Raw genomic sequence first — 25499 nt, 5'->3', positions numbered from 1 at the left:
AGCCAGAGGAGGGGGCGTGGCCGCGGAGGGGCGGAGCCCGAGGAGGCCCCCGGGGGCGGGGCCGAGGCCGAGGGGCGGGGCCAGGGGCGGGCCCGCGGCGGCTTCAAAGGCGGCAAAAAAGTGACGGTGGAGCCGCACCGGCATGAGGGTAACTGGGGATACTGGCATATACTGGGATATACTGGATATACTGGGAGGGACTGGGAGGGTGGAGCCGCACCGGCATGAGGGTAACTGGGGATACTGGGATGTACTGGATATACTGGGAGGGACTGGGAGGGTAACTGGGACGGTGGAGCCGCACCGGCATGAGGGTAACTGGGGATACTCGGATGTACTGGGAGGGACTGGGTTATACTGGAGGGACTGGGAGGGTAACTGGGATATACTGGGTTATACTGGTTTGTACTGGGAGGGTGGAGCCGCACCGGCATGAGGGTAACTGGGGATACTGGGATATACTGGGATATACTGGGAGGGCCTGGGAGGGTAACTGGGAGGGTGGAGCCGCACCGGCATGAGGGTAACTGGGGATACTGGGATGTACTGGGATATACTGGGATATACTGGGAGGGACTGGGACGGTGGAGCCGCACCGGCATGAGGGTAACTGGGGATACTGGGATATACTGGATATACTGGAGGGACTGGGTTATACTGGGAGGGTGGAGCCGCACCGGCATGAGGGTAACTGGGGATACTGGGATGTACTGGGATATACTGGGAGGGACTGGGACGGTGGAGCCGCACCGGCATGAGGGTAACTGGGATACTGGGATGTACTGGATATACTGGGAAATACTGGGAGGGACTGGGACGGTGGAGCCGCACCGGCATGAGGGTAACTGGGGATACTGGGATGTACTGGGAGGGACTGGGAGGGACTGGGTTATACTGGAGGGACTGGGTTATACTGGGAGGGACTGGGAGGGTGGAGCTGCACCGGCATGAGGGTAACTGGGATACTGGGATATACTGGGATATACTGGGAGGGACTGGGAGGGTGGAGCCGCACCGGCATGAGGGTAACTGGGGATACTGGGATGTACTGGGATATACTGGGAGGGTAACTGGGTTATACTGGGTTATACTGGGACGGTGGAGCCGCACCGGCATGAGGGTAACTGGGGATACTGGATGTACTGGGAGGGACTGGGAGGGACTGGGAGGGACTGGGTTATACTGGGAGGGTGGAGCCGCACTGGCTCCAGGTGTAACCCCGGTGTATCCCAGGAGTATCTCACCTGTACCAGGAGTAACCCAGGTGTAACCCAGGCGTAGTTACCTGTACCAGGTGTAACCCAGGTGTAGTTACCCGGGTGTAACCCAGGTGTATCTCAGGTGTAACCCAGGTGTAACCCAGGAGTAACCCGGGAGTAACCCAGGAGTATCTCAGGTGTAACCCATGAGTATCCCATGAGTAACCCAGGTGTAACCCAGGAGTATCTCAGGTGTAACCCAGGAGTAACCCATGAGTATCCATGAGTAACCCAGGAGTAACCCAGGTGTATCTCACCTGTCCCAGGTGTGTTCATCTGCCGGGGCCGCGAGGACGCGCTGGTGACGCGGAACCTGGTGCCGGGGGAGTCGGTGTACGGCGAGAAACGGATCAGCGTCGAGGTACTGGGGAGACTGGATATACTGGTTTATACTGGGGGGGACTGGGATGGGACTGGGGGGGACTGGGAGGGACTGGGAGGGACTGGGTTATACTGGGATGGACTGGGAGGGACTGGAGGAACTGGGGGGGACTGGGATGGACTGGGAGGGACTGGGATGGACTGGGAGGGACTGGGATGGACTGGGATAAACTGGGAGGGACTGGGGGGCACTGGGTTATACTGGGATGGACTGGGAGGGACTGGGGTGACTGGGAGGCACTGGGATACACTGGGTGTACTGGGATATACTGGGAGGGACTGGGGTGTACTGGGAGGGGTTAAAATAGAGAACTGAGATAGACTGGGGGGGACTGGGATGGACTGGGTTATACTGGGAGGGACTGGAGGGACTGGAGGGACTGGGATAAACTGGGAGGGACTGGGGGATACTGGGTTATACTGGGATGGGACTGGGGGGGACTGGTTCATACCAGTCCATACTGGTTCATACTGGACCATACTGGTCTATATTAGTTTATACCAGTCTATACTGGTTCATACTGGTCCATATTGGTCTGTACTGGTCCATACTGGTTTATACTGACCATACTGGTTCATACTGGACCATACTGGACCGTACTGGTCCATAGTAGTTCATACTGGACCGTACTGGTCTGTATTAGTCTATACTGGTTTATACTGGTCCATACTGGTCTCTGCTGGTCTATATTGGACCATACTGGTCCATACTGGTTTATACTGGACCATACTGGTCTATACTGGTCCATACTGGTCTGTACTGGTCCATAGTGGTTCATACCAGTTCATACTGGTCTATATTAGTCTATACCGGTCTATACTGGTTCATACTGGTCCATATTGGTCTGTACTGGTCCATACTGGGTTATACTGGTCCATACTGGTTTATACCAGTTCATACTGGTCTATGTTAGTCTATACCCGTCTATACTGGTCTATACTGGTTTATACTGGTCTGCACTGGTCCATACTGGTTTATACTGGACCATACTGGTCCATACTGGTTTATACTGAACCATACTGGTCCTTACTGGTCCATACTGGTTTATACTGGTCTGCACTGGTCCATACTGGTTTATACTGGACCATACTGGTCCATACTGGTCCATACTGGACCACATTGGTTCATACTGGTTCATACTGAGCCATACTGGTCTATAGTGGTTCATACTGGTTCATACTGGTCTGTATTAGTCTATACTGGTTTATACTGGTCCATACTGGTTTATATTGGTCCATACTGGTCCATACTGTCTGCACTGGTCCATACTGGTCATACTGGTTCATACTGGTCTGCACTGGTCCATACTGGTATACACTAGTTCATGCTGGTCTATGTTAGCCTATACCGGTCTATACTGGTTCATACTGGTCCATACTGGTTTGTACTGGTCTATACTGGTTTGTGCCATTCCAAACTGGTTTATACTGGTCCTTACTGGTTCATACTGGTTTGTGCCATTCCAAACTGGTTTATACTGGTTTGTACTGGTTTATACTGGTTTGTGCCATTCCAAACTGGTTTATACTGGTTTGTACTGGTTTATACTGGTTTGTGCCATTCCAAACTGGTTTATACTGGTTTGTACTGGTTTATACTGTTTGTGCCATTCCAAACTGGTTTATACTGGTCCTTACTGGTTCATACTGGTTTGTATATACTGGTCCTTACTGGTTCATACTGGTTTGTGCCATTCCAAACTGGTTTATACTGGTCTGCACTGGTTTGTGCCATTTCCACAGCGGCTCATACTGGTCCAGACTGGTTTATACTGGTTTGTGCCATTCCAAAGCGGTTCATACTGGTCCTTACTGGTTTATACTGGTTTGTGCCATTCCAAACTGGGTTATACTGGTCCATACTGGTTTATAGGGATATATACCAGTCTATACTGGTCTGTACTGGTTTTTACTGGTTTGTGCCATTCCAGAGTGGTTTATACTGGTCCATACTAGTTTGTACTGGTTCATACTGGTTTATACTGGTCCATACTGGTTTATAGGGATATATAGGGATTTGTACCAGTCTGTACTGGGTTATATTGGTTTATACTGGTCCATACTGGTTCATACTGGTTTATACTGGTCCGTACTGGTTTCAGGAGGGCGAGGCCTCGGTGCAGCACCGCGCCTGGAACCCGTTCCGCTCCAAACTGGGTTATACTGGTGCATACTGGTTTATAGGGATATGTACCAGTCTATACTGGTCTATACTGGTTTATACTGGTTTGTGCCATTCCAAACTGGTTTATACTGGTCCTTACTGGTCCTTACTGGTTCATACTGGTTTGTGCCATTCCAAACTGGTTTATACTGGTTTGTACTGGTTTATACTGGTTTGTGCCATTCCAAACTGGTTTATACTGGTTTGTACTGGTTTATACTGGTTTGTGCCATTCCAAACTGGTTTATACTGGTTTGTACTGGTTTATACTGGTTTGTGCCATTCCAAACTGGTTTACACTGTCTACACTGGTTTGTGCCATTCCACAGCGGCTCATACTGGTCCAGACTGGTTTATACTGGTTTGTGCCATTCCAAAGCAGTTCATACTGGTCCATACTGGTTTGTACTGGTTTGTGCCATTCCAGAGCGGTTCATACTGGTCCTTACTGGTTTATACTGGTTTGTGCCATTCCAAACTGGGTTATACTGGTCCATACTGGTTTATAGGGATATATACCAGTCTAATACTGGTCTGTACTGGTTTTTACTGGTTTGTGCCATTCCAGAGTGGTTCATACTGGTCTGTACTGGTTTATAGGGATATGTACCAGTCTATATTGGTCTGTACTGGGTTTATACTGGTTTGTGCCATTCCAAACTGGTTTATACTGGTTTATACTGGTCCATACTGGTTTATAGGGATATATAGGGATTTGTACCAGTCTGTACTGGGTTATATTGGTTTATACTGGTCCATACTGGTCCATACTGGTTTGTACTGGTTCATACTGGTTTATACTGGTCCGTACTGGTTTCAGGAGGGCGAGGCCTCGGTGGAGTACCGCGCCTGGAACCCGTTCCGCCCCAAACTGGGTTGTACTGGTCCATACTGGTTTATAGGGATATGTACCGGTCTATACTGGTCTATACTGGTTTATACTGGTTTGTGCCATTCCGCAGTGGTTCATACTGGTTTATACTGGTCCGTGCTGGTTTCAGGAGGGCGAGGCCTCGGTGGAGTACCGCGCCTGGAACCCGTTCCGCTCCAAACTGGGTTATACTGGTGCATACTGGTTTATAGGGATATATAGGGATTTTGTACCAGTCTGTACTGGGTTATATTGGTCCTTACTGGTTTGTACTGGTTCATACTGGTCCATACTGGTCCGTGCTGGTTTCAGGAGGGCGAGGCCTCGGTGGAGTACCGCGCCTGGAAACCCGTTCCGCTCCAAGCTCGCCTCGCCGCCATCTTGGGCGGCATCGACCGCATCCACATCCGGCCGGGTGCCAAGGTGCTGTACCTGGGCGCGGCCTCGGGCACCACCGTCAGCCACGTATCGGATATCGTGGGGCAGGTATGGCACACCCGGGCACACCTGGGCACACCTGGGTACACCTGGGTATGGGTACAGACACACCTAGGTACAGGTGCCAAGGTGCTGTACCTGGGCGCGGCCTCGGGCACCACCGTCAGCCACGTGTCCGACATCGTGGGGCAGGTATGGCACACCTGGGCACACCGGGCACACCTGGGCACACCTGGGTATGGTACAGACACACTTGGGCACACCTGGGGATGGCACACACACACCTGGGTACGGGTGCCAAGGTGCTGTACCTGGGCGCGGCCTCGGGCACCACCGTCAGCCACGTCAGCGACATCGTGGGGCAGGTATGGCACACCTGGGCACACCTGGGCACACCTGGGTACACCTGGGTATGGGTACAGACACACCTAGGTACAGGTGCCAAGGTGCTGTACCTGGGGCGCGGCCTCGGGCACCACCGTCAGCCACGTGTCCGACATCGTGGGGCAGGTATGGCACACCTGGGCACACCCGGGCACACCTGGGCACACCTGGGTATGGTACAGACACACTTGGGCACACCTGGGGATGGCACACACACACCTGGGTACGGGTGCCAAGGTGCTGTACCTGGGCGCGGCCTCGGGCACCACCGTCAGCCATGTCAGCGACATCGTGGGGCAGGTATGGCACACCTGGGCACACCCGGGCACACCCTGGGCACACCTGGGATGGGTACAGACACACCTGGGGATGGCACACACACACCTGGGCACAGGTACAGGCACACCTGGGCACACCTGGGCACACCTGGGGATGGGTACAGACACACCTGGGCACACCTGGTTATGGCACACACACACCTGGGCACACTTGGGCACACCTGGGGATGGCACACACACACCTGGGTACGGGTGCCAAGGTGCTGTACCTGGGCGCGGCCTCGGGCACCACCGTCAGCCATGTATCGGATATCGTGGGGCAGGTATGGCACACCTGGGCACACCCGGGCACACCTGGGCACACCTGGGTATGGTACAGACACACCTGGGGATGGCACACACACACCTGGGTATGGTACAGACACACCTGGGCACACCTGGGCACACCTGGGTATGGTACAGACACACCTGGGGATGGCACACACACACCTGGGTACGGGTGCCAAGGTGCTGTACCTGGGCGCGGCCTCGGGCACCACCGTCAGCCATGTATCGGATATCGTGGGGCAGGTATGGCACACCCGGGCACACCTGGGCACACCTGGGCACACCTGGGCACACCTGGGGATGGCACAGACACACCTGGGTATGGTACAGACACACTTGGGCACACCTGGGGATGGGCACAGACACACCTGGGTATGGTACAGACACACCTGGGTATGGTACAGACACACTTGGGCACACCTGGGGATGGCACACACACACCTGGGTACGGGTGCCAAGGTGCTGTACCTGGGCGCGGCCTCGGGCACCACCGTCAGCCACGTCAGCGACATCGTGGGGCAGGTATGGCACACCCGGGCACACCTGGGCACACCTGGGCACACCTGGGCACACCTGGGGATGGCACAGACACACCTGGGGATGGCACACACACACCTGGGCACACCTGGGGATGGCACACACACACCTGGGTACGGGTGCCAAGGTGCTGTACCTGGGCGCGGCCTCGGGCACCACCGTCAGCCACGTGTCCGACATCGTGGGGGCAGGTATGGCACACCTGGGCACACCCGGGCACACCTGGGCACACCTGGGGATGGCACACACACACCTGGGGATGGCACACACACACCTGGGCACACCTGGGCACAGCTGGGCACAGGTACAGGCACACCTGGGCACAGCTGAGGTGGCACCCAGGCCTGGGCTGGCACCGGTTTGGTGTCCCCGGGGCGCTGGAGCAGCTGCAGCTGGCACCCGCAGGGGGCGCCGGGGGGACACCGCTGACCTTTGGTGACCTCTGGTGATCTCTGGTGACCTCTGGTGACCTTTGGTGACCTGTGGTGACCATCGCTGACCTTTGGTGGCCATTGATGACCTTTGGTGGCCATTGATGACACCGGTGACCTTTGGTGGCCATTGATGATATTTGCTGACCAGTGGTGACCATTGATGACTTTTGATGACCTTTGGTGACCTTGGGTGGACATTGCTGACCTTTGCTGACCACTAGTGGCCATTGATGGCCATTGATGACCTTTGATGACACATGGTGACCTTTTATGAACATTGATGACCTTTGGTGGTCATTGATGACCTTTGCTGACCTTTGGTGACCATTGATGACCTTTGGTGACCAGTGGTGACCATTGCTGACCTTTGGTGGCCATTGATGACACCGGTGACCTTTGGTGGACATCAATGACCATTGGTGACCTGGGGGTGACCTTTGGTGGCCATCGCTGACCTTTGGTGACCTCTGATGACCTTGAGTGACCATTGATGACCTTTGGTGACCTCTGATGACCTTTGGTGGCCATCGCTGACCTTTGATGATCTTTGGTGACCATTGATGACCTTTGCTGACCAGTGGTGGCCATCGCTGACCTTTGGTGACCTCTGATGACCTTTGGTGACCACTGATGACCTTTGGTGGCCATTGCTGACCTTTGGTGGCCATTGCTGACCTTTGGTGACCATCGCTGACCTTTGGTGGCCATCGCTGACCAGTGGTGGCCATTGCTGACCTTTGATGACCATTGCTGACCTTTGATGACCTTTGCTGACCTTTGATGACCATCGCTGACCTTTGGTGACCACTGATGACCTTTGATGACCTTTGGTGACCTTTGGTGGCCATTGCTGACCTTTGATGACCATTGCTGACCTTTGGTGGCCATTGCTGACCTGTGGTGACCACTGATGACCTTTGATGACCATCGCTGCCCTCGGGGTGGCCATCGCTGACCCCCTGGCGACACCTGGTGACCTTTGCTGACCCCTGGTGACCCCGGTGACCTTTGCCCCCCCATGCCAGGAGGGCGTGGTCTACGCCGTGGAGTTCTCGCACCCGCTCGGGCCGCGACCTGCTCAACGTGGCCAAGAAGAGAACGAACGTGGTGCCGGTCATCGAGGACGCGCGGCACCCGCACAAGTACCGCATGCTGATTGGTCAGTCACTGAAAGGGGCGGGGCTTACTGCTGGGGGGCGGGGCTTACGGCTGGGGGCGGGGCTTCGCGCTGGGGTCACACCCATGGGAACGAACGTGGTGCCGGTCATCGAGGACGTGGCACCCGCACAAGTACCGCATGCTGATTGGTCAGTCACTGAAAGGGGGCGGGGCTTCACCCTGAGGGGCGTGGTCAGTGCCCAAAGGGGGCGGGGCTTCATCCTGGGTCACACCCATGGGAACGAACGTGGTGCCGGTCATGGAGGATGCGCGGCACCCGCACAAATACCGCGTGCTGATTGGTCAGTGAGACACCAGGGGGCGTGGTCAGTGTCCAAAGGGGGCGGGGCTTCATCCTGAGGGGCGTGGTCAGTGTCCAAAGGGGGCGGGGCTTCATCCTGGGTCACACCCGTGGGAACGAACGTGGTGCCGGTCATGGAGGACGCGCGGCACCCACACAAGTACCGGCATGCTGATTGGTCAGTGAGCCAAAGGGGGCGGGGCTTACTGCTGGGGGGCGGGGCTTACGGCTGGGGGCGGGGCTTCGCGCTGGGGTCACACCCATGGGAACGAACGCGGTGCCGGTCATCGAGGACGCGCGGCACCCGCACAAGTACCGCATGCTGATTGGTCAGTGAGACACCCGGGGGCGGGGCTTACACCTGGGGGCGTGGTCAGTGTCCAAAGGGGGCGGGGCTTCATCCTGGGTCACACCCGTGGGAACGAACGTGGTGCCGGTCATTGAGGACGCGCGGCACCCACACAAATACCGCATGCTGATTGGTCAGTGACACACCCGGGGCGGGGCTTACTGCTGGGACACACCTACAGGGGCGGGGCTTCATCCTGGGGGCGGGGCTTACTGCTGGGTCACACCCATGGGAACGAACGTGGTGCCGGTCATCGAGGACACATGGCACCCACACAAATACCGCGTGCTGATTGGTCAGTGACACACCAGGGGGCGTGGCCAGTGTCCAAGGGGGGCGTGGCTTCATCCTGAGGGGCGTGGTCAGTGTCCAAAGGGGGCGGGGCTTACACCTGGGTCACACCCATGGGAACGAACGTGGTGCCGGTCATCGAGGACGCGCGGCACCCGCACAAATACCGCATGCTGATTGGTCAGTGAGACACCCGGGGGCGGGGCTTACCTGCTGAGGGGCGGGGCTTACACCTGGGATCATACCTGGGCCACACCCATGGGAACGAACGTGGTGCCGGTCATCGAGGACACATGGCACCCACACAAATACCGCATGCTGATTGGTCAGTGACACCTGGGGGGCGTGGTCAGTGTCCAAAGGGGGCGGAGCTTCATCCTGGGTCACACCCGTGGGAACAAACGTGGTGCCGGTCATCGAGGATGCGCGGCACCCCGCACAAATACCGCATGCTGATTGGTCAGTCTGGGAACGGGGGCGGGGCTTACTGCTGGGGGCGGGGCTTACACCTGGGATCATACCTGGGCCACACCCATGGGAACGAACGCGGTGCCGGTCATGGAGGACGCGCGGCACCCGCACAAATACCGCGTGCTGATTGGTCAGTCACTGAAAGGGGGCGTGGCCAGTGCCAAATGGGGGCGTGGCTTCACCCTGAGGGGCGTGGTCAGTGTCCAAAGGGGGCGGGGCTTCATGCTGGGGTCACGCCCGTGGGAAACGAACGTGGTGCCGGTCATTGAGGACGCGCGGCACCCGCACAAATGCCGCATGCTGATTGGTCAGTGAGCCAAAGGGGGCGTGGTCAGTGTCCAAAGGGGGCGGGGCTTCATGCTGGGTCACGCCCATGGGAACGAACGTGGTGCCGGTCATGGAGGACGCGCGGCACCCGCACAAATACCGCATGCTGATTGGTCAGTTTGGGAAAGGGGGCGTGGTCAGTGTCCAAAGGGGGCGGGGCTTCATGCTGGGTCACACCATGGGAACGAACGCAGTGCCGGTCATTGAGGACGTGGCACCAGCACAAATACCGCATGCTGATTGGTCAGTCACTGAAAGGGGGCGTGGTCAGTGCCCAAAGGGGGCGGGGCTTCATCCCGAGGGGGCGGGGCTTAGACCCGGGTCCCACCCGGGTGATTTTGGCGTCTCCCCCAGTTCTGGAAGGTTCTGGAGGAGCTTTTGAGGGGCTCCGAGGGGATCCGGACGTTCTGGAGATGTTCGGGTTTCTCCTCGCTCTGGCTCCAGGTGGTTTTGGGGTCTCCTCAAAATTTTGGGCGATTTTTGAGTTGGTTTGGAGCTTCTGGAGAAGGTTCTTGAAGTTCTGGAGAAGGTTCTGGAGGTTTTGGGGTGTTCTGGGTGGGGCTTGAGGTGGTTTTGGGGTCCTGGAGAAGAATTTTGGGGTCTCCTCAAAATTTTGGGGATTTTGGAGTGGATTTGGAGCTTCTGGAGAAGGTTCTGGAGGTGCCTCCAGGGGGTTTTGGGGCATCCTGAGAGAATTTTTGGGGTCCTGGAGAAGAACTTTGGGGTCTCCTCAAATATTTTGGGCATTTTTGAGTTGGTTTGGAGCTTCTGGAGAAGGTTCTGGAGAAAGTTCTGGAGGAGGTTCTGGAGAAGGTTCTGGTGTCCTGGGTGGGGCTTGAGGTGGTTTTGGAGATACAGAGAACAATTTTGGGGTCTCCTCGAAATTTTGGGCATTTTTGAGTTGCTTTGGAGCTTCTGGAGAAGGTTCTGGAGGTTCTGGAGAAGGTTCTGGAGGTTTTGGGGTGTTCTGGGTGGGGCTTGAGGTGATTTTGGGTCCTGGAGAAGAATTTTGGGGTCTCCTCAGAATTTTGGGAGGTGGTGACACCTCAGGGAGAACATTCGGGGACATTTGGGGCCGGTGGGAGAAGGTTCTGGAGATCTTGGGGTGTCCTGGGTTGGGCTTGAGGTGGTTTGGAGATCCGGAGAAGAATTTTGGGGTCTCCTTGAAATTTTGGGGATTTTGGAGTGGATTTGGAGCTTCTGGAGAAGGTTCTGGAGAAGGTTCTGAAGAAGGTCCTAGAGGAGGTTCTGGAGAAGGTTCTGGAGGTTTTGGGGTGTTCTGGGTGGGGCTTGAGGTGGTTTTGGGGTCCTGGAGAAGAATTTTGGGGTCTCCTCGAAATTTTGGGCATTTTTGAGTTGCTTTGGAGCTTCTGGAGAAGGTTCTTGAAGTTCTGGAGGAGGTTCTGGAGGTTTTGGGGTGTTCTGGGTGGGGCTTGAGGTGGTTTTGGGGTCCTGGAGAAGAATTTTGGGGTCTCCTCGAAATTTTGGGCATTTTTGAGTTGGTTTGGAGCTTCTGGAGAAGGTTCTGGAGGTTCTGGAGAAGGTTCTGGAGGTTTTGGGGTGTCCTTGGTGGAACTTGAGGTGGTTTTGGAGATCCGGAGAACAATTTTGGGGTCTCCTCAAAGTTTTGGTTATTTTTGAGTTGGTTTGGAGCTTCTGGAGAAGGTTCTGGAGGTGCCTCCAGGGGGTTTTGGGGCATCCTGAGAGAATTTTTGGGGTCCTGGAGAAGAACTTTGGGGTCTCCTCAAAATTTTGGGCTATTTTTGAGTTGGTTTGGAGCTTCTGGAGAAGGTTCTGGAGGTTCTGGAGAAGGTTCTGGAGGTTTTGGGGTGTTCTGGGTGGGGCTTGAGGTGGTTTTGGAGATACAGAGAACAATTTTGGGGTCTCCTCGAAATTTTGGGCATTTTTGAGTTGCTTTGGAGCTTCTGGAGAAGGTTCTTGAAGTTCTGGAGAAGGTTCTGGAGGTTTTGGGGTGTTCTGGGTGGGGCTTGAGGTGATTTTGGGGTCCTGAGAAGAATTTTGGGGTCTCCTCAGAATTTTGGGAGGTGGTGACACCTCAGAGAGAACATTCGGGGACATTTGGGGCCGGTGGGAGAAGGTTCTGGAGATCTTGGGGTGTCCTGGGTTGGGCTTGAGGTGGTTTTGGAGATCCGGAGAACAATTTTGGGTCTCCTTGAAATTTTGGGCATTTTTGAGTTGGTTGGGAGGTTCTGGAGAAGGTTCTGGAGGAGGTTCTGGAGAAGGTTCTGGAGGTTCTGGAGAAGGTTCTGAAGGTTTTGGGGTGTCCTGGGTGGGGCTTGAGGTGGTTTTGGGGTCCTGGAGAAGAATTTTGGGTCTCCTCGAAATTTTGGGCATTTTTGAGTTGGTTTGGAGCTTCTGGAGAAGGTTCTGGAGGTGCATCCAGGGGTTTTGGGGCATCCTGAGAGAATTTTTGGGGTCCTGGAGAAGAACTTTGGGGTCTCCTCAAAATTTTGGGCATTTTTGAGTTGGTTTGGAGCTTCTGGAGAAGGTTCTGGAGAAAGTTCTGGAGGAGGTTCTGGAGAAGGTTCTGGTGTCCTGGGTGGGGCTTGAGGTGGTTTTGGAGATACAGAGAACAATTTTGGGGTCTCCTCGAAATTATGGGCATTTTTGAGTTGCTTTGGAGCTTCTGGAGAAGGTTCTTGAAGTTCTGGAGAAGGTTCTGGAGGTTTTGGGGTGTTCTGGGTGGGGCTTGAGGTGATTTTGGGGTCCTGGAGAAGAATTTTGGGGTCTTCTCGAAATTTTGGGGATTTTTGAGTTGGTTTGGAGCTTCTGGAGAAGGTTCTGGCTGGAATTTTATGGAATTCCATGGAAATTTGGGGGTTTTTTTCTGGAATTTTGGTTTTTCTTCTGGAATTCCAGGAAATTTTGGATAAATTTGGGAAATTTGGGGATAAATTTGGGAAAATTTGGGATAAATTTGGGTTTTCCCTCCATTCCAGGCATGGTGGATGTGATCCTGGTGGGCACCAAATTTTGGGGTCATTTGGGTTCCTGGCTGGAATTTTGGGGAATTTTGAGAAATTTTGTGGAAATTTTGAGGAATTTCATGGAAATTTTGGGATTTTTTCCTGGAATTTTGGTTTTTAGTCCAGAATTCCAGGAAATTTTCGGATAAATTTGGGCAAATTTGGGATTTTCCAGGCATGGTGGACGTGATCTTGGCGGGCACCAAATTTTGGGTTCCTGGCTGGAATTTTGGGGGAATTTTGAGAAATTTTGTGGAAATTTTGGGGTTTTTTCCTGGAATTTTGGAGTTTTTTTCTGGAATTTTTGGATTTTTCTGGAATTTTGGGATAATTTTGTGCCGATTTGGGATTTCCCAGGCCTGGTGGACGTGATCCTGGTGGGCACCAAATTTTGGGTTCCTGGCTGGAATTTTGGGGGAATTTTGTGGAAATTTTGAGGAATTTCATGGAAATTTTGGGATTTTTTCTGGAATTTTGGCATTTTTTCCTGGAATTTTGGGCTTTTCCTGGAATTTTGGGACAATTTTGGGATAATTTGGTGTAAATTTGGTTTTTCCCAGGCATGGTGGACGTGATCTTGGTGGGCACCAAATTTTGAGGAAATTTTGAGGAATTCATGGAAATTTTGGATTTTTCTGGAATTTTGGGATTTTTTCCTGGAATTTTGGATTTTCTGGAATTTTGGGACAATTTGGGATAATTTGGTACAAATTTGGTTTTTCCCAGGCATGGTGGACGTGATCCTGGTGGGCACCAAGTTTTGGGTTCCTGGCTGGAATTTTGGGGGAATTTTGAGGAATTTTGTGGAAATTTTGGGATTCTTTCTGGAATTTTGGGATTTTTTTTCTGGAATTTTGGGATTTTTTCTGAAATTTTGGTATAAATTTGGTATAAATTTGGTTTTCCCAGGTCATGGTGGACGTGATCTTGGTGGGCGCCAAATCTTGGGTTCCTGGCTGGAATTTTGGGGGAATTTTAAGGAATTTTGTGGAAATTTTGGTTTTTTTCCTGAAATTTTCGGTTTTTTTCTGGAATTTTGGGATTTTTTTTCTGGAATTTTGGGATTTTTTTCTGGAATTTTGGTACAAATTTGGCACAAATTTGGTTTTTCCCAGGCATGGTGGACGTGATCTTCGCCGACGTGGCGCAGCCGGACCAGACGCGAATCGTGGCGCTGAACGCGCATCACTTCCTGCGCGCCGGGGGGCACTTCCTGATTTCTATCAAGGTATGGACCAGTATAAACCAGTATAAACCAGTATAAACCAGTACAGACCAGTATAAACCAGTATAGACCAGTATAGACCGGTATAGACCAGTACAAACCAGTATAAACCAGTACAGACCAGCACCATCCATCACTTCCTGCGCGCCGGGGGGCACTTCCTGATTTCTATCAAGGTATGGACCAGTATGGACCACTATAAACCAGTACAGACCAGTATGGACCAGTATGGGGCCAGTATAGACCAGTATAAACCAGTATAAACCAGTACAGACCAGTATAACCAGTATGGGCTGGTATAAAACCAGTACAGACCAGTATAAACCAGTATAAACCAGTACAGACCAGTATAAACCAGTATAAACCAGTACAGACCAGCACCATCCATCACTTCCTGCGCGCCGGGGGCACTTCCTCATCTCCATCAAGGTACAGACCAGTATAGACCAGTATAAAACCAGTATGGACCAGTATGGACCAGTATGGGCCAGTATAGTCCAGTATGAACCAGTACAGACCAGTACAGACCAGTATAAACCAGTACAGACCAGTATAACCAGTACAGACCAGTATAAAACCAGTAACAGACCAGTACAGACCAGTATAAACAGTACAGACCAGTATAAACCAGTACAGACCAGTATAAACCAGTACAGACCAGTACAGACCAGTATAAACCAGTACAGACCAGTATAAACCAGTATAACCAGTACAGACCAGCACCATCCATCACTTCCTGCGCGCCGGGGGGCACTTCCTGATTTCTATCAAGGTATGGACCAGTATGGACCACTATAAACCAGTACAGACCAGTATGGACCAGTATGGGCAGTATAAACCAGTATGGACCGGTATAGACCAGTATAGACAGTATAGACCAGTATAGACCAGTACAGACCAGCACCATCCATCACCTCCTGCGCGCCGGGGGCACTTCTCATTTCCATCAAGGTACAAACCAGTATAAGACAGTATAAACCAGTACAGACCAGTATAGACCAGTATAGACCAGTATAGACCAGCACCATCCATCACTTCTGCGCGCCGGGGGCACTTCCTCATCTCCATCAAGGTACAAACCAGTATAGACCAGTATAAACCAGTACGGACCAGTATGGACCAGTATGGGCTGGTATAAACCAGTACAGACCAGTATAAACCAGTACAGACCAGAATGGACCAGTATAAACCAGTATGGACCAGTATGGACTGGTATAAACCAGTATGGACCAGTAGAGACCAGTATGGACCAGTATAAACCAGTACAGACCAGTACGACCAATACGGACCAGTATAAACCAGTATGGACCAGTTATAACTAGTATGGACCAGTATGGACAGTATGGACTGGTATAAACCAGTATGGACCAGTAGAGACCAGTATGGACCAGTATAAACCAGTACGCACCAGTACAGACCAGTACAGACCAGTATAAACCAGTATGGACCAGTATAAAACCAGTACAGACCAGTGTGGACCAGTACAGGGCACGGGGTGGCTGGAACCAGTCTGAACCGGGCTTGAACTGGTTTGAAACTGGTTCTGCTGGTTTGAACTGTTTGAACTGGTTTGAGTTGGTTTTTAACTGCAGTTGAACTGGTTCCAACTGGGACGGACTGTTTGAACTGGTTTGAACTGGTTCAGGACTGGGACGGACTGGTTTGAACTGGTTTGAACTGGTTCAGACTGGGACGGACTGGTTTGAACCTGGTTCCACTGGGACGGACTGGTTTGAACTGGTTCAGACTGGACGGACTGGTTTGAACTGGTTTGAGTTGGTTTTTAACTGCAGTTGAACTGGTTTGAACTGGTTCTGCTGGTTTGAACTGGGACAGACTGGTTTGAACTGGTTCTGCTGGTTTGAACTGGTTTGAACTGGTTCGAACTGGTTTGAACTGGTTCTGCTGGTTTGAACTTGTTCAAACTGGTTTGAACTGGTTCTGCGCTGGAGTTACGCTGGCTTGAACTGGTTCTGACCGGCGCTGAACTGGTTTGTACTGGTTCTAACTGGATCTGACCGGGTTCTGGCTGGTTCTTACTGGTTCTAACTGGGATTTCACTGTTCAAGCCAACTCTAACTGGTTCTAACTGGGATCCAACTGGTTCTAACTGGATTGAACCACTTCTAACTGGCTCAAACTGGTTCTAACTGGGATCTCACTGGTTGTGAGTGGCTCAAACCAGTTCTAACTGGTTCTAACTGGGATCCAACTGGGAATCTAACTGGGATGGAACCAGCTCAAACCAGATCTAACTGGTTTTAACTGGATCCACTGGTTCTAACTGGGATTGAACCACTTCTAACTGGATCAAACTGGTTCTAACTGGGATTCACTGGTTCTAAGTGGCTCAAACCAGTTCTAACTGGATCTGACTGGATGGAACCAGCTCAAACCAGTTCTAACTGGTTCTGACTGGGATCTGACTGCTCAGACTGGTTCTGACTGGGATTGAACTGGGATTGAACTGGTTCCGAGTGCCTCAAACTGGTTCTGACTGGGATTGAACTGGTTCTGACTGGGATTGAACTGGTTCTGACCAGTTCTAACTGGGTTCTAACTGGTTCTAACTGGGTCTGACTGGCTCAGACTGGTTCTGACTGGGCTCAAACTGGTTCTAACTGGGAGCTGACTGGGATCTGACTGGTTCTAACTGGGATTGAACCAGTTCTGACTGGCTCAAACTGGTTCTAACTGGGATCTCACTGGTTGTGAGTGGCTCAAACCAGTTCTAACTGGTTCTAACTGGGATCCAACTGGGATCTAACTGGGATGGAACCAGCTCAACCAGATCTAACTGGTTCTAACTGGGATCTGACTGGCTCAGACTGGTTCTGACTGGGATCGAACTGGTTCTGACCAGTTCTAACTGGGTTCTAACTGGTTTTAACTGGGGTCTGACTGGGCTGAAACTGGTTCTAACTGGGATCTGACGGGATCTGACTGGTTCTAACTGGGAGCTGACTGACTGTAACTGGGTTCTGCTGGTTCTAACTGGTTCTAACTGGATTTCACTGGTTCAAGCCAGTTCTAACTGGTTCTAACTGGGATCTGACTGTTCTAACTGGTTCTGAGTGGGTCAAACCAGTTCTAACTGGTTCTAACTGGGATCTGACTGGCTCAGACTGTTCTGACTGGATCTGACTGGGATTGAACTGGTTCCGAGTGCCTCAAACTGGTTCTGACTGGGACTGAACTGTTCTGACAGTTCCAACTGGGTTCTAACTGGTTTTGACTGGGGTCTAACTGGCTCAGACTGGTTCTGACTGGGCTCAAACTGGTTCTAACTGGGATCTAACTGGGTTCTGGCTGGTTCTTACTGTTCTAACTGGGATTTCACTGGTTCAAGCCAACTCTAACTGGTTCTGACTGGGATCCAACTGGATCTAACTGGGATTGAACCAGTTCTGACTGGCTCAAACTGGTTCTAACTGGGATCTGACTGGGATGGAACCAGCTCAAACAGATCTAACTGTTCTGACTGGGATCTAACTGGGATTTCACTGGTTCAAACCAACTCTAACTGGTTCTAACTGGTTCTAACTGGGATCTAACCGGTTCTAACTGGAATTGAACCACTTCTAACTGGGCTCAAACTGGTTCTAACTGGGATTTCACTGGTTCTAACTGGGTTCAAACTGGTTCTAACTGGATCTGACTGGGATGGAACCAGCTCAAACCAGATCTAACTGGTTCTAACTGGATCTGACTGGCTCAGACTGGTTCTGACTGGGATTGAACTGGGATTGAACTGGTTCCGAGTGCCTCAAACTGGTTCTGACTGGGATTGAACTGGTTCTAAACTGGGCTCAAACTGGTTCTGACCAGTTCTAACTGGTTCTAACTGGTTTTAACTGGGTCTAACTGGCTCAGACCTGGTTCTGACTGGGCTCAAACTGGTTCTAACTGGGAGCTGACTGGATCTGACTGGTTCTAACTGGCTCAAACCAGTTCTAACTGGGATCTAACCGGCTCTAACTGGGTTCTGGCTGGTTCTTACTGGTTCTAACTGGTTCTAACTGGATTTCACTGGTTCAAAGCCAGTTCTAACTGGTTCTAACTGGGATCTGACTGGTTCTAACTGGTTCTGAGTGGGTCAAACCGTTCTAACTGGGATCTGACTGGGATGGAACCAGCCTCAAACAGTTCTAACTGGTTCTAACTGGGACCGAACTGGCTCAGACTGGTTCTGACTGGGATCTGACTGGGATTGAACTGGTTCTGACCAGTTCTAACTGGTTTTGACTGGGGTCTAACTGCTCAGACTGGTTCTGACTGGGCTCAAACCAACTCTAACTGGTTCTAACTGGGATCCAACTGGTCTAACTGGGATTGAACCATTTCTAACTGGATCAAACTGGTTCTAACTGGGATTTCACTGTTCTAAGTGGCTCAAACCAGTTCTAACTGGGATCTGACTGGGATGGAACCAGCTCAAACCAGATCTAACTGGTTCTAACTGGGATCTGACTGGCTCAGACTGGTTCTGACTGGATCTAAGTGGGATTGAACTGGTTCCGAGTGCCTCTAACTGGTTCTGACTGGGATCGAACTGGTTCTAACTGGGCTCAAACTGGTTCTGACCGGTTCTAACTGGGTTCTAACTGGTTTTAACTGGGGTCTAACTGGCTCAGACTGGTTCTGACTGGGCTCAAACTGGTTCTAACTGGGATCTGACTGGTTCTAACTGGTTCTAACTGGTTCAAACCAGTCCAAACCATTCCAAAACCAGTCCCAAACCAGTCCCAACCAGTTCCAACCAGTTCCAACCAGTCCCAACCAGTCCAAACCAGTCCCAACCCATTCCAACCAGTCCAAACAGTTCCAACCATTCCAACCAGTCCAAACCAGTCCAAACCAGTCCAAACCAGTTCCAACCAGTCCAAACCAGTCCACAAACCAGTCCCTTCCCAGTCCAAACCAGCTCCAACCAGTCCCAAACCAGTCCAAACCAGTCCAAACCAGTCCAAACCAGTCCCAAACCAGTCCCAAACCAGTTCCAACCAGTCCCAGCCAGTCCAAACCAGTCCAAACCAGTCCAACCAATCCACCACTCCAAACCAGTTCCAACCAGTCCAAACCAGTTCCAAACCATTCCAAACCAGTCCCTCCCACTCCAAACCAGTCCCAAACCAGTCCAAAACCATTCCAACCAGTTCCAACCACTCCAAACAGTTCCAACCAGTCCAAACCAGTTCCAACCAGTCCAAAACAAGTTCCAACCATTCCAACCAGTCCAAACCAGTTCCAACCATCCAAACCTCTCCAAACCAGTTCCAAACCATTCCAAACCAGTCCCTCCCACTCCAAACCAGTCCCATACCATTCCAAACCAGTCCAAACCAGTTCCAGCCAGTCCAAACCAGTCCAAACCAGTTCAAAACCATTCCCACCAGTCCAAACCATCCCAAACCATTTCCAACCACTCCAAACCATTGCAACCAGTCCAAACCAGTCCCAAACCAGTCCCAAACCAGTTCCAAACCATTCCAAACCAGTCCCTCCCACTCCAAACCAGTCCAAAACCAGTCCAAACCAGTTCCAACCATTCCAACCAATCCCAAACCAGTCCCAAACCAGTTCCAAACCAGTCCAAACCAGTCCCTCCCAGTTCAACCAGTCCCAAACCAGTCCAAACCCGTTCCAACCAGTCCAAACCAGTTCCAACCAGTCCAAACCAGTCCCAACCAGTCCAAACCAGTTCCAACCAATCCCAAACCAGTCCCAACCAGTCCAAACCAGTTCCAACCAGTCCCAGCCAGTCCAAACCACTCCAAACCAGTCCAAACCAGTTCAAACCAGTCCAAACCAGTCCCAAACCAGTCCAAACCAGTCCAAACCAGTCCCAGCCAGTCCAAACCAGTCCCAAACCAGTCCAACCATTCCACCAGTTCCAACCACTCCAACCATTCCAACCAGTTCCAACCACTCCAAACCAGTCCAAAGCAGTCCAACCAGTCCCAAACCAGTTCCAACCAGTCCCAAACCAGTTCCAACCAGTCCCAAACCAGTTCCAACCAGTCCCAACCAGTCCAAACCATTGCAAACCAGTTCAAACCAGTTTCCAACCAGTCCCAACCCAGTCCAATCCCAGTCCAAACCAGTCCAAACCAGTTCCAAACCAGTTCCAACCAGTCCCCAGCCAGTCCAAAACCAGTCCCTCCCACTCCAAACCAGTCCAAACCAATCCCAAACCAGTCCCTCCCAGTCCCTCCCAGTCCAAACCAATCCAAACCATTCCAACCAGTCCAAACCAGTCCGAACCAGTCCCAATCAGTCCCTCCCAGACCAAACCAATTCCAACCAGTCCAAACCACTCCAAACCACTCCAAACCACTCCAAACCACTCCAAACCAGTCCAAACCAGTTCCAACCAGTCCCAGCCAGTCCAAACCAGTCCAAACCAGTCCCAAACCAGTTCCAAACCAGTCCCAAACCAGTTCCAACCAGTCCCAAACCAGTCCAAACCAGTTCAAAAACCATTCCAACCAGTCCAAACCATCCCAAACCATTCCAACCACTCCAAACCATTGCAACCAGTCCAAACCAGTCCAAACCAGTCCCAAACCATTCCAACCAGTCCCAACCATCCCAAACCAGTTCCAACCAGTCCAAACCATTCCAACCAGTTCCAACCACTCCAAACCAGTTCCAACCAGTCCAAACCAGTCCCAAACCAGTTCCAACCATTCCAACCAATCCCAAACCAATCCCAAACCAGTCCCAAACCAGTCCCAAACCAGTCCAAACCAGTCCAAACCATTGCAACCAGTCCAAACCATTCCAAACCAGTCCAAACCACTCCAAACCACTCCAAACCATTGCAACCAGTCCAAACCAGTCCCTCCCAGTCCAAACCAGTCCAAACCAGTCCCTCCCAGTCCCTCCCAGTCCCTCCCAGTCCAACCCAGTCCAAACCGGTTCCCCGGTCCCCCGCAGGCGAACTGCATCGACTCGACGGCGCCGGCCGAGGCCGTGTTCGCGGGCGAGGTGAGGAAGATGACGGCCGAGAGGATGAAGCCGCAGGAGCAGCTGACGCTGGAGCCCTACGAGAGGGACCACGCCGTGGTGGTCGGCGTCTACCGGTGACTGGGGGATACTGGGTTGTACTGGTTTATACTGGGAGGGGCCGGGGGGAAAAAACCCGGGAGTTTTGGGTGCAAAAATGGAGATTTTGGGGTGGAAATTGGGGATTTTATGGGGATAGAAAGGGGACTGGGAGGGACAGGGAGGGACTGGTTTATACTGGTTTTATACTGGGTTATACTGGGTTATACTGGTTTATACTGGGAGGGGCCAGGGGGAAAAAACCCGGGAGTTTTAGGCGCAAAAATGGAGATTTTGGGGTGGAAGATGGGGATTTTATGGGGAAAAATGGGAATTTTGGGGCCTAAAAGGGGACTGGGTTTATACTGGTTTATACTGGGTTATACTGGTTTATACTGGTTTATACTGGGAGGGGCTGAGGGGAAAAAATCCGGGAGTTTTGGGCACAAAAATGGAGATTTTGGGGTGGAAGATGGGGATTTTATGGGGATAGAAAGGTGACTGGGAGGGACAGGGAGGGACTGGTTTATACTGGGAAGGACTGGGAGGGCACTGGTTTATACTGGTTTATACTGGGAGGGACTGGAGGAAAAAAATCGGGAGTTTTGGGCACAAAAAATGGAGATGTTGGGGTGAAAAATGGGGATTTTATGGGGGAAAATGGGAATTGGGGGGGGAAAGGGGACTGGGTTATACTGGTTTATACTGGGACAGACTGGGTTATACTGGGAGGGGACTGGGAGGGACTGGGGGGAAAAAACCCGGGAGTTTTTAGGCACAAGAATGGAGATTTTGGGGTGGAAGATGGGGATTTTATGGGGGAAAAATGGGAATTTTGGGGATTAAAAGGGGGACTGGGTTATACTGGTTTGTACTGGGAGGGAACTGGGTTATACTGGTTTATACTGGTTTATACTGGGAGGGGCCGAGGGGAAAAAAACCCGGGAGTTTTAGGCGCAAGAATGGAAATTTTGGGGTGGAAAATGGGGATTTTATGGGGAAAAAATGGGGATTTTGGGGGATAAAAGGGGGACTGGGTTATACTGGTTTATACTGGTTTATACTGGGTTGTACTGGTTTATACTGGGAGGGGCCGGGGGGAAAAAACCCGGGAGTTTTGGGCGCAAGAATGGAGATTTTGGGGTGAAAAATGGGGATTTTACGGGGAAAAAATGGGAATTTTGGGGGCTAAAAGGGGACTGGGTTATACTGGTTTATACTGGGACAGACTGGGTTATACTGGTTTATACTGGGATAGACTGGGTTGTACTGGTTTATACTGGGAGGGGCTGAGGGGAAAAAAAACCCGGGAGTTTTAGGCGCAAAAATGGAGATTTTGGGGTGGAAGATGGGGATTTTATGGGGACTTTGGGGGTTAAAAGGGGACTGGGTTATACTGGTTTATACTGGGAGGGACTGGTTTATACTGGGATATACTGGTTTGTACTGGGAGGGGCCAGGGGGAAAAAAATTCGGGAGTTCTAAGTGGAAAAATGGCGATTTTGGGGTGAAAAATGGGGATTTTATGGGGAAAAAATGGGGATTGGGGAGGGAAAAGGGGACTGGGTTGTACTGGTTTATACTGGGATATACTGGGACAGACTGGGTTGTACTGGTTTATACTGGTTTATACTGGTTTATACTGGGAGGGGGCCGGGGGGAAAAACCCGGGAGTTTTAGGCACAAAAAATGGAGATTTTTGGGGTGGGAAAATGGGGATTTTGGGGTGAAATTGGGATTTTGGGAGGAAAAATGGGAACTGGTTCATACTGGTTTATACTGGGTTATACTGGGTTATACTGGTTTATACTGGGAGGGGCTGGGAGGAAAAAATTTGGGAGATTTAGGTGCAAAAATGGAGATTTTGGGGTGAAAAGTTGGGATTTTTATGGGGAAAAATGGGGATGGGGGGGGGAAAGGGGACTGGGTTATACTGGGACAGACTGGGTTATACTGGTTTGTACTGGGAGGCCACTGGGTTATACTGGTTTATACTGGGAGGGACTGGGAGGGGCTGAGGGGAAAAAACCCGGGAGTTTTGGGTGCAAAAATGGAGATTTTGGGGTGGAAATTGGGGATTTTATGGAGGAAAATGGGAAATTTTGGGGGCTAAAAGGGCACTGGGTTATACTGGTTTGTACTGGGATAGACTGGGAAGGACTGGGAGGGCACTGGGTTGTACTGGTTTATACTGGGAGGGACTGGGGGGAATAATTTGGGAGATTCGGGCACAAAAAATGGGGAATTTTGGGGTGAAAAATGGGGATTTTACGGGGAAAAATGGGGATTGGGGGGGGAAAAGGGGACTGGGTTATACTGGGATATACTGGTTTATACTGGGACAGACTGGGTTATACTGGTTTATACTGGGACAGACTGGGTTATACTGGTTTATACTGGGAGGGACCAGGGGGAAAAAAACCCGGGAGTTTTGGGCACAAAAATGGAGATTTTGGGGTGGAAGATGGGGATTTTATGGGGGGAAAATGGGGATTTTGGGGGCTAAAAGGGGACTGGGTTATACTGGTTTGTACTGGGAGGGAACTGGGTTATACTGGGTTATACTGGTTTATACTGGGAGGGACTGGGGGGAAAAAACCGGGGAGTTTTTAGGCGCAAGAATGGAGATTTTGGGGTGAAAAATGGGGATTTTATGGGGAAAAATGGGGATTTTGGGGGCTAAAAGGGGACTGGGTTATACTGGGACAGACTGGGTTATACTGGTTTGTACTGGGAGGGCCACTGGGTTATACTGGTTTGTACTGGGAGGGAACTGGGTTATACTGGTTTATACTGGGAGGGGCTGAGGGGAAAAAATCCGGGAGTTTTAGGCACAAAAATGGAGATTTTAGGGTGGAAAATGGGGGATTTTGGGCTGAAATTGGGATTTTTGGGAGGAAAAATGGGAACTGGGTTGTACTGGTTTATACTGGGACAGACTGGGTTATACTGGTTTATACTGGGAGGGCACTGGGTTATACTGGTTTATACTGGGAGGAAAAAATTCTGCGAGGTTTAGGTGGAAAAATGGAGATTCTAGGGCAAAAAATGGGGATTTTGGAGATAGAAAGGGGACTGGGAGGGACTGGGTTATACTGGGAGGGAACTGGTTTGTACTGGGTGGGACTGGGAGGCCACTGGGTTATACTGGTTTGTACTGGGAGGGACTGGGAGGAAAAAATCCGGGAGGTTTGGGCACAAAAATGGAAATTTTGGGGTGGAAAATGGGGATTTTATGGGCAACAATGTGAACTGGTTTATACTGGGAAGGACTGGGAGGGACTGGGTTATACTGGGTTATACTGGGAGGGACTGGGTTGTACTGGTTTATACTGGGAGGAAAAAAATCCGGGAGTTTTGGGTGCAAAAATGGCGATTTTGGGGTGAAAAAATGGGGATTTTTATGGGGAAAAATGGGGATTTTGGGAGGAAAAATGGGAACTGGTTTATACTGGGAGGGACTGGTTTATACTGGTTTATACTGGGAGGGACTGGGAGGATAAAAACCTGGGAGATTTGGGCACAAAAAATGGAGATTTTGGGGTGAAAAACGGGAATTTTAGGGTGTAAAATGGGACTGGTTTGTACTGGGTTATACTGGGAGGGAACTGGGACAGACTGGGTTATACTGGTTTGTACTGGTTTATACTGGGAGGGACTGGGAGGCAAAAAAAAATGGGGGATTTGGGCACAAAGATGGCGATTTTGGGGTGAAAAATGGGAACTGGGTTATACTGGTCCGTACTGGTTTCTCACTGGTCCGTACTGGTCCATACTGGTTTATACTGGTCCGTACTGGTTTATACTGGTTTCTCACTGGCCCATACCCGTCCATACTGGTTTCTCACTGGTCCATACTGGTCCATACCGGTTTATACTGGTCCATACTGGTCCATACTGGTTTATACTGGTCCATACCGGTTTATACTGGTCTCTAACTGGTCCATACTGGTTTATACTGGTCCATACTGGTTTCTCACTGGTTTATACTGGTCCATACTGGTCCATACTGGTTTCTCACTGGTTTATACTGGTCCATACTGGTTTATACTGGTCCATACTGGTTTATACTGGTCCATACTGGTTTTCTCACTGGTTTATACTGGTCCATACTGGTTTATACTGGTCCATACTGGTTTATACTGGTCCATACTGGTTTCTCACTGGTTCTCCCCCCCCCAGGCCCCCTCCCAAGGAGAAATGACGTCATCGCTCATCCGCCGTGGGCGTGGCCTAACCCGGAAGTCACTGGCGCCATGTAAGAATGGGC

At 51.4% G+C, this 25499-nt stretch overlaps 2 protein-coding genes across 2 annotated transcripts; both read left to right on the top strand.

Annotated features, from left to right (window-relative positions):
* Window positions 1-15: 15 nt before the first annotated feature.
* On the top strand, window positions 16-25499 carry LOC134434220 (rRNA 2'-O-methyltransferase fibrillarin-like; the record flags this gene model as incomplete). Its single annotated transcript, XM_063182894.1, is given in 9 exon segments — window positions 16-148; window positions 1526-1620; window positions 4806-4860; window positions 5040-5161; window positions 8099-8131; window positions 8133-8232; window positions 14073-14185; window positions 21122-21267; window positions 25412-25499. Coding segments are annotated over 9 exon segments (819 nt in total), but the record flags the coding sequence as incomplete, so codon positions are not given.
* LOC134434217 (proteoglycan 4-like) lies at window positions 19085-20216 on the top strand (the record flags this gene model as incomplete). The annotated part of the gene is made up of 2 exons (XM_063182891.1): window positions 19085-19135; window positions 20046-20216. Coding segments are annotated over 2 exons (222 nt in total), but the record flags the coding sequence as incomplete, so codon positions are not given.

The sequence above is a fragment of the Melospiza melodia genome, unplaced genomic scaffold (genome assembly GCF_035770615.1).
Source record: "Melospiza melodia melodia isolate bMelMel2 unplaced genomic scaffold, bMelMel2.pri scaffold_335, whole genome shotgun sequence".
NCBI classification, from domain to species: Eukaryota; Metazoa; Chordata; class Aves; order Passeriformes; family Passerellidae; genus Melospiza; species Melospiza melodia.
Note: the sequence above shows the minus strand (reverse complement) of the source record. Positions and strands in the feature narration are given on the sequence as shown.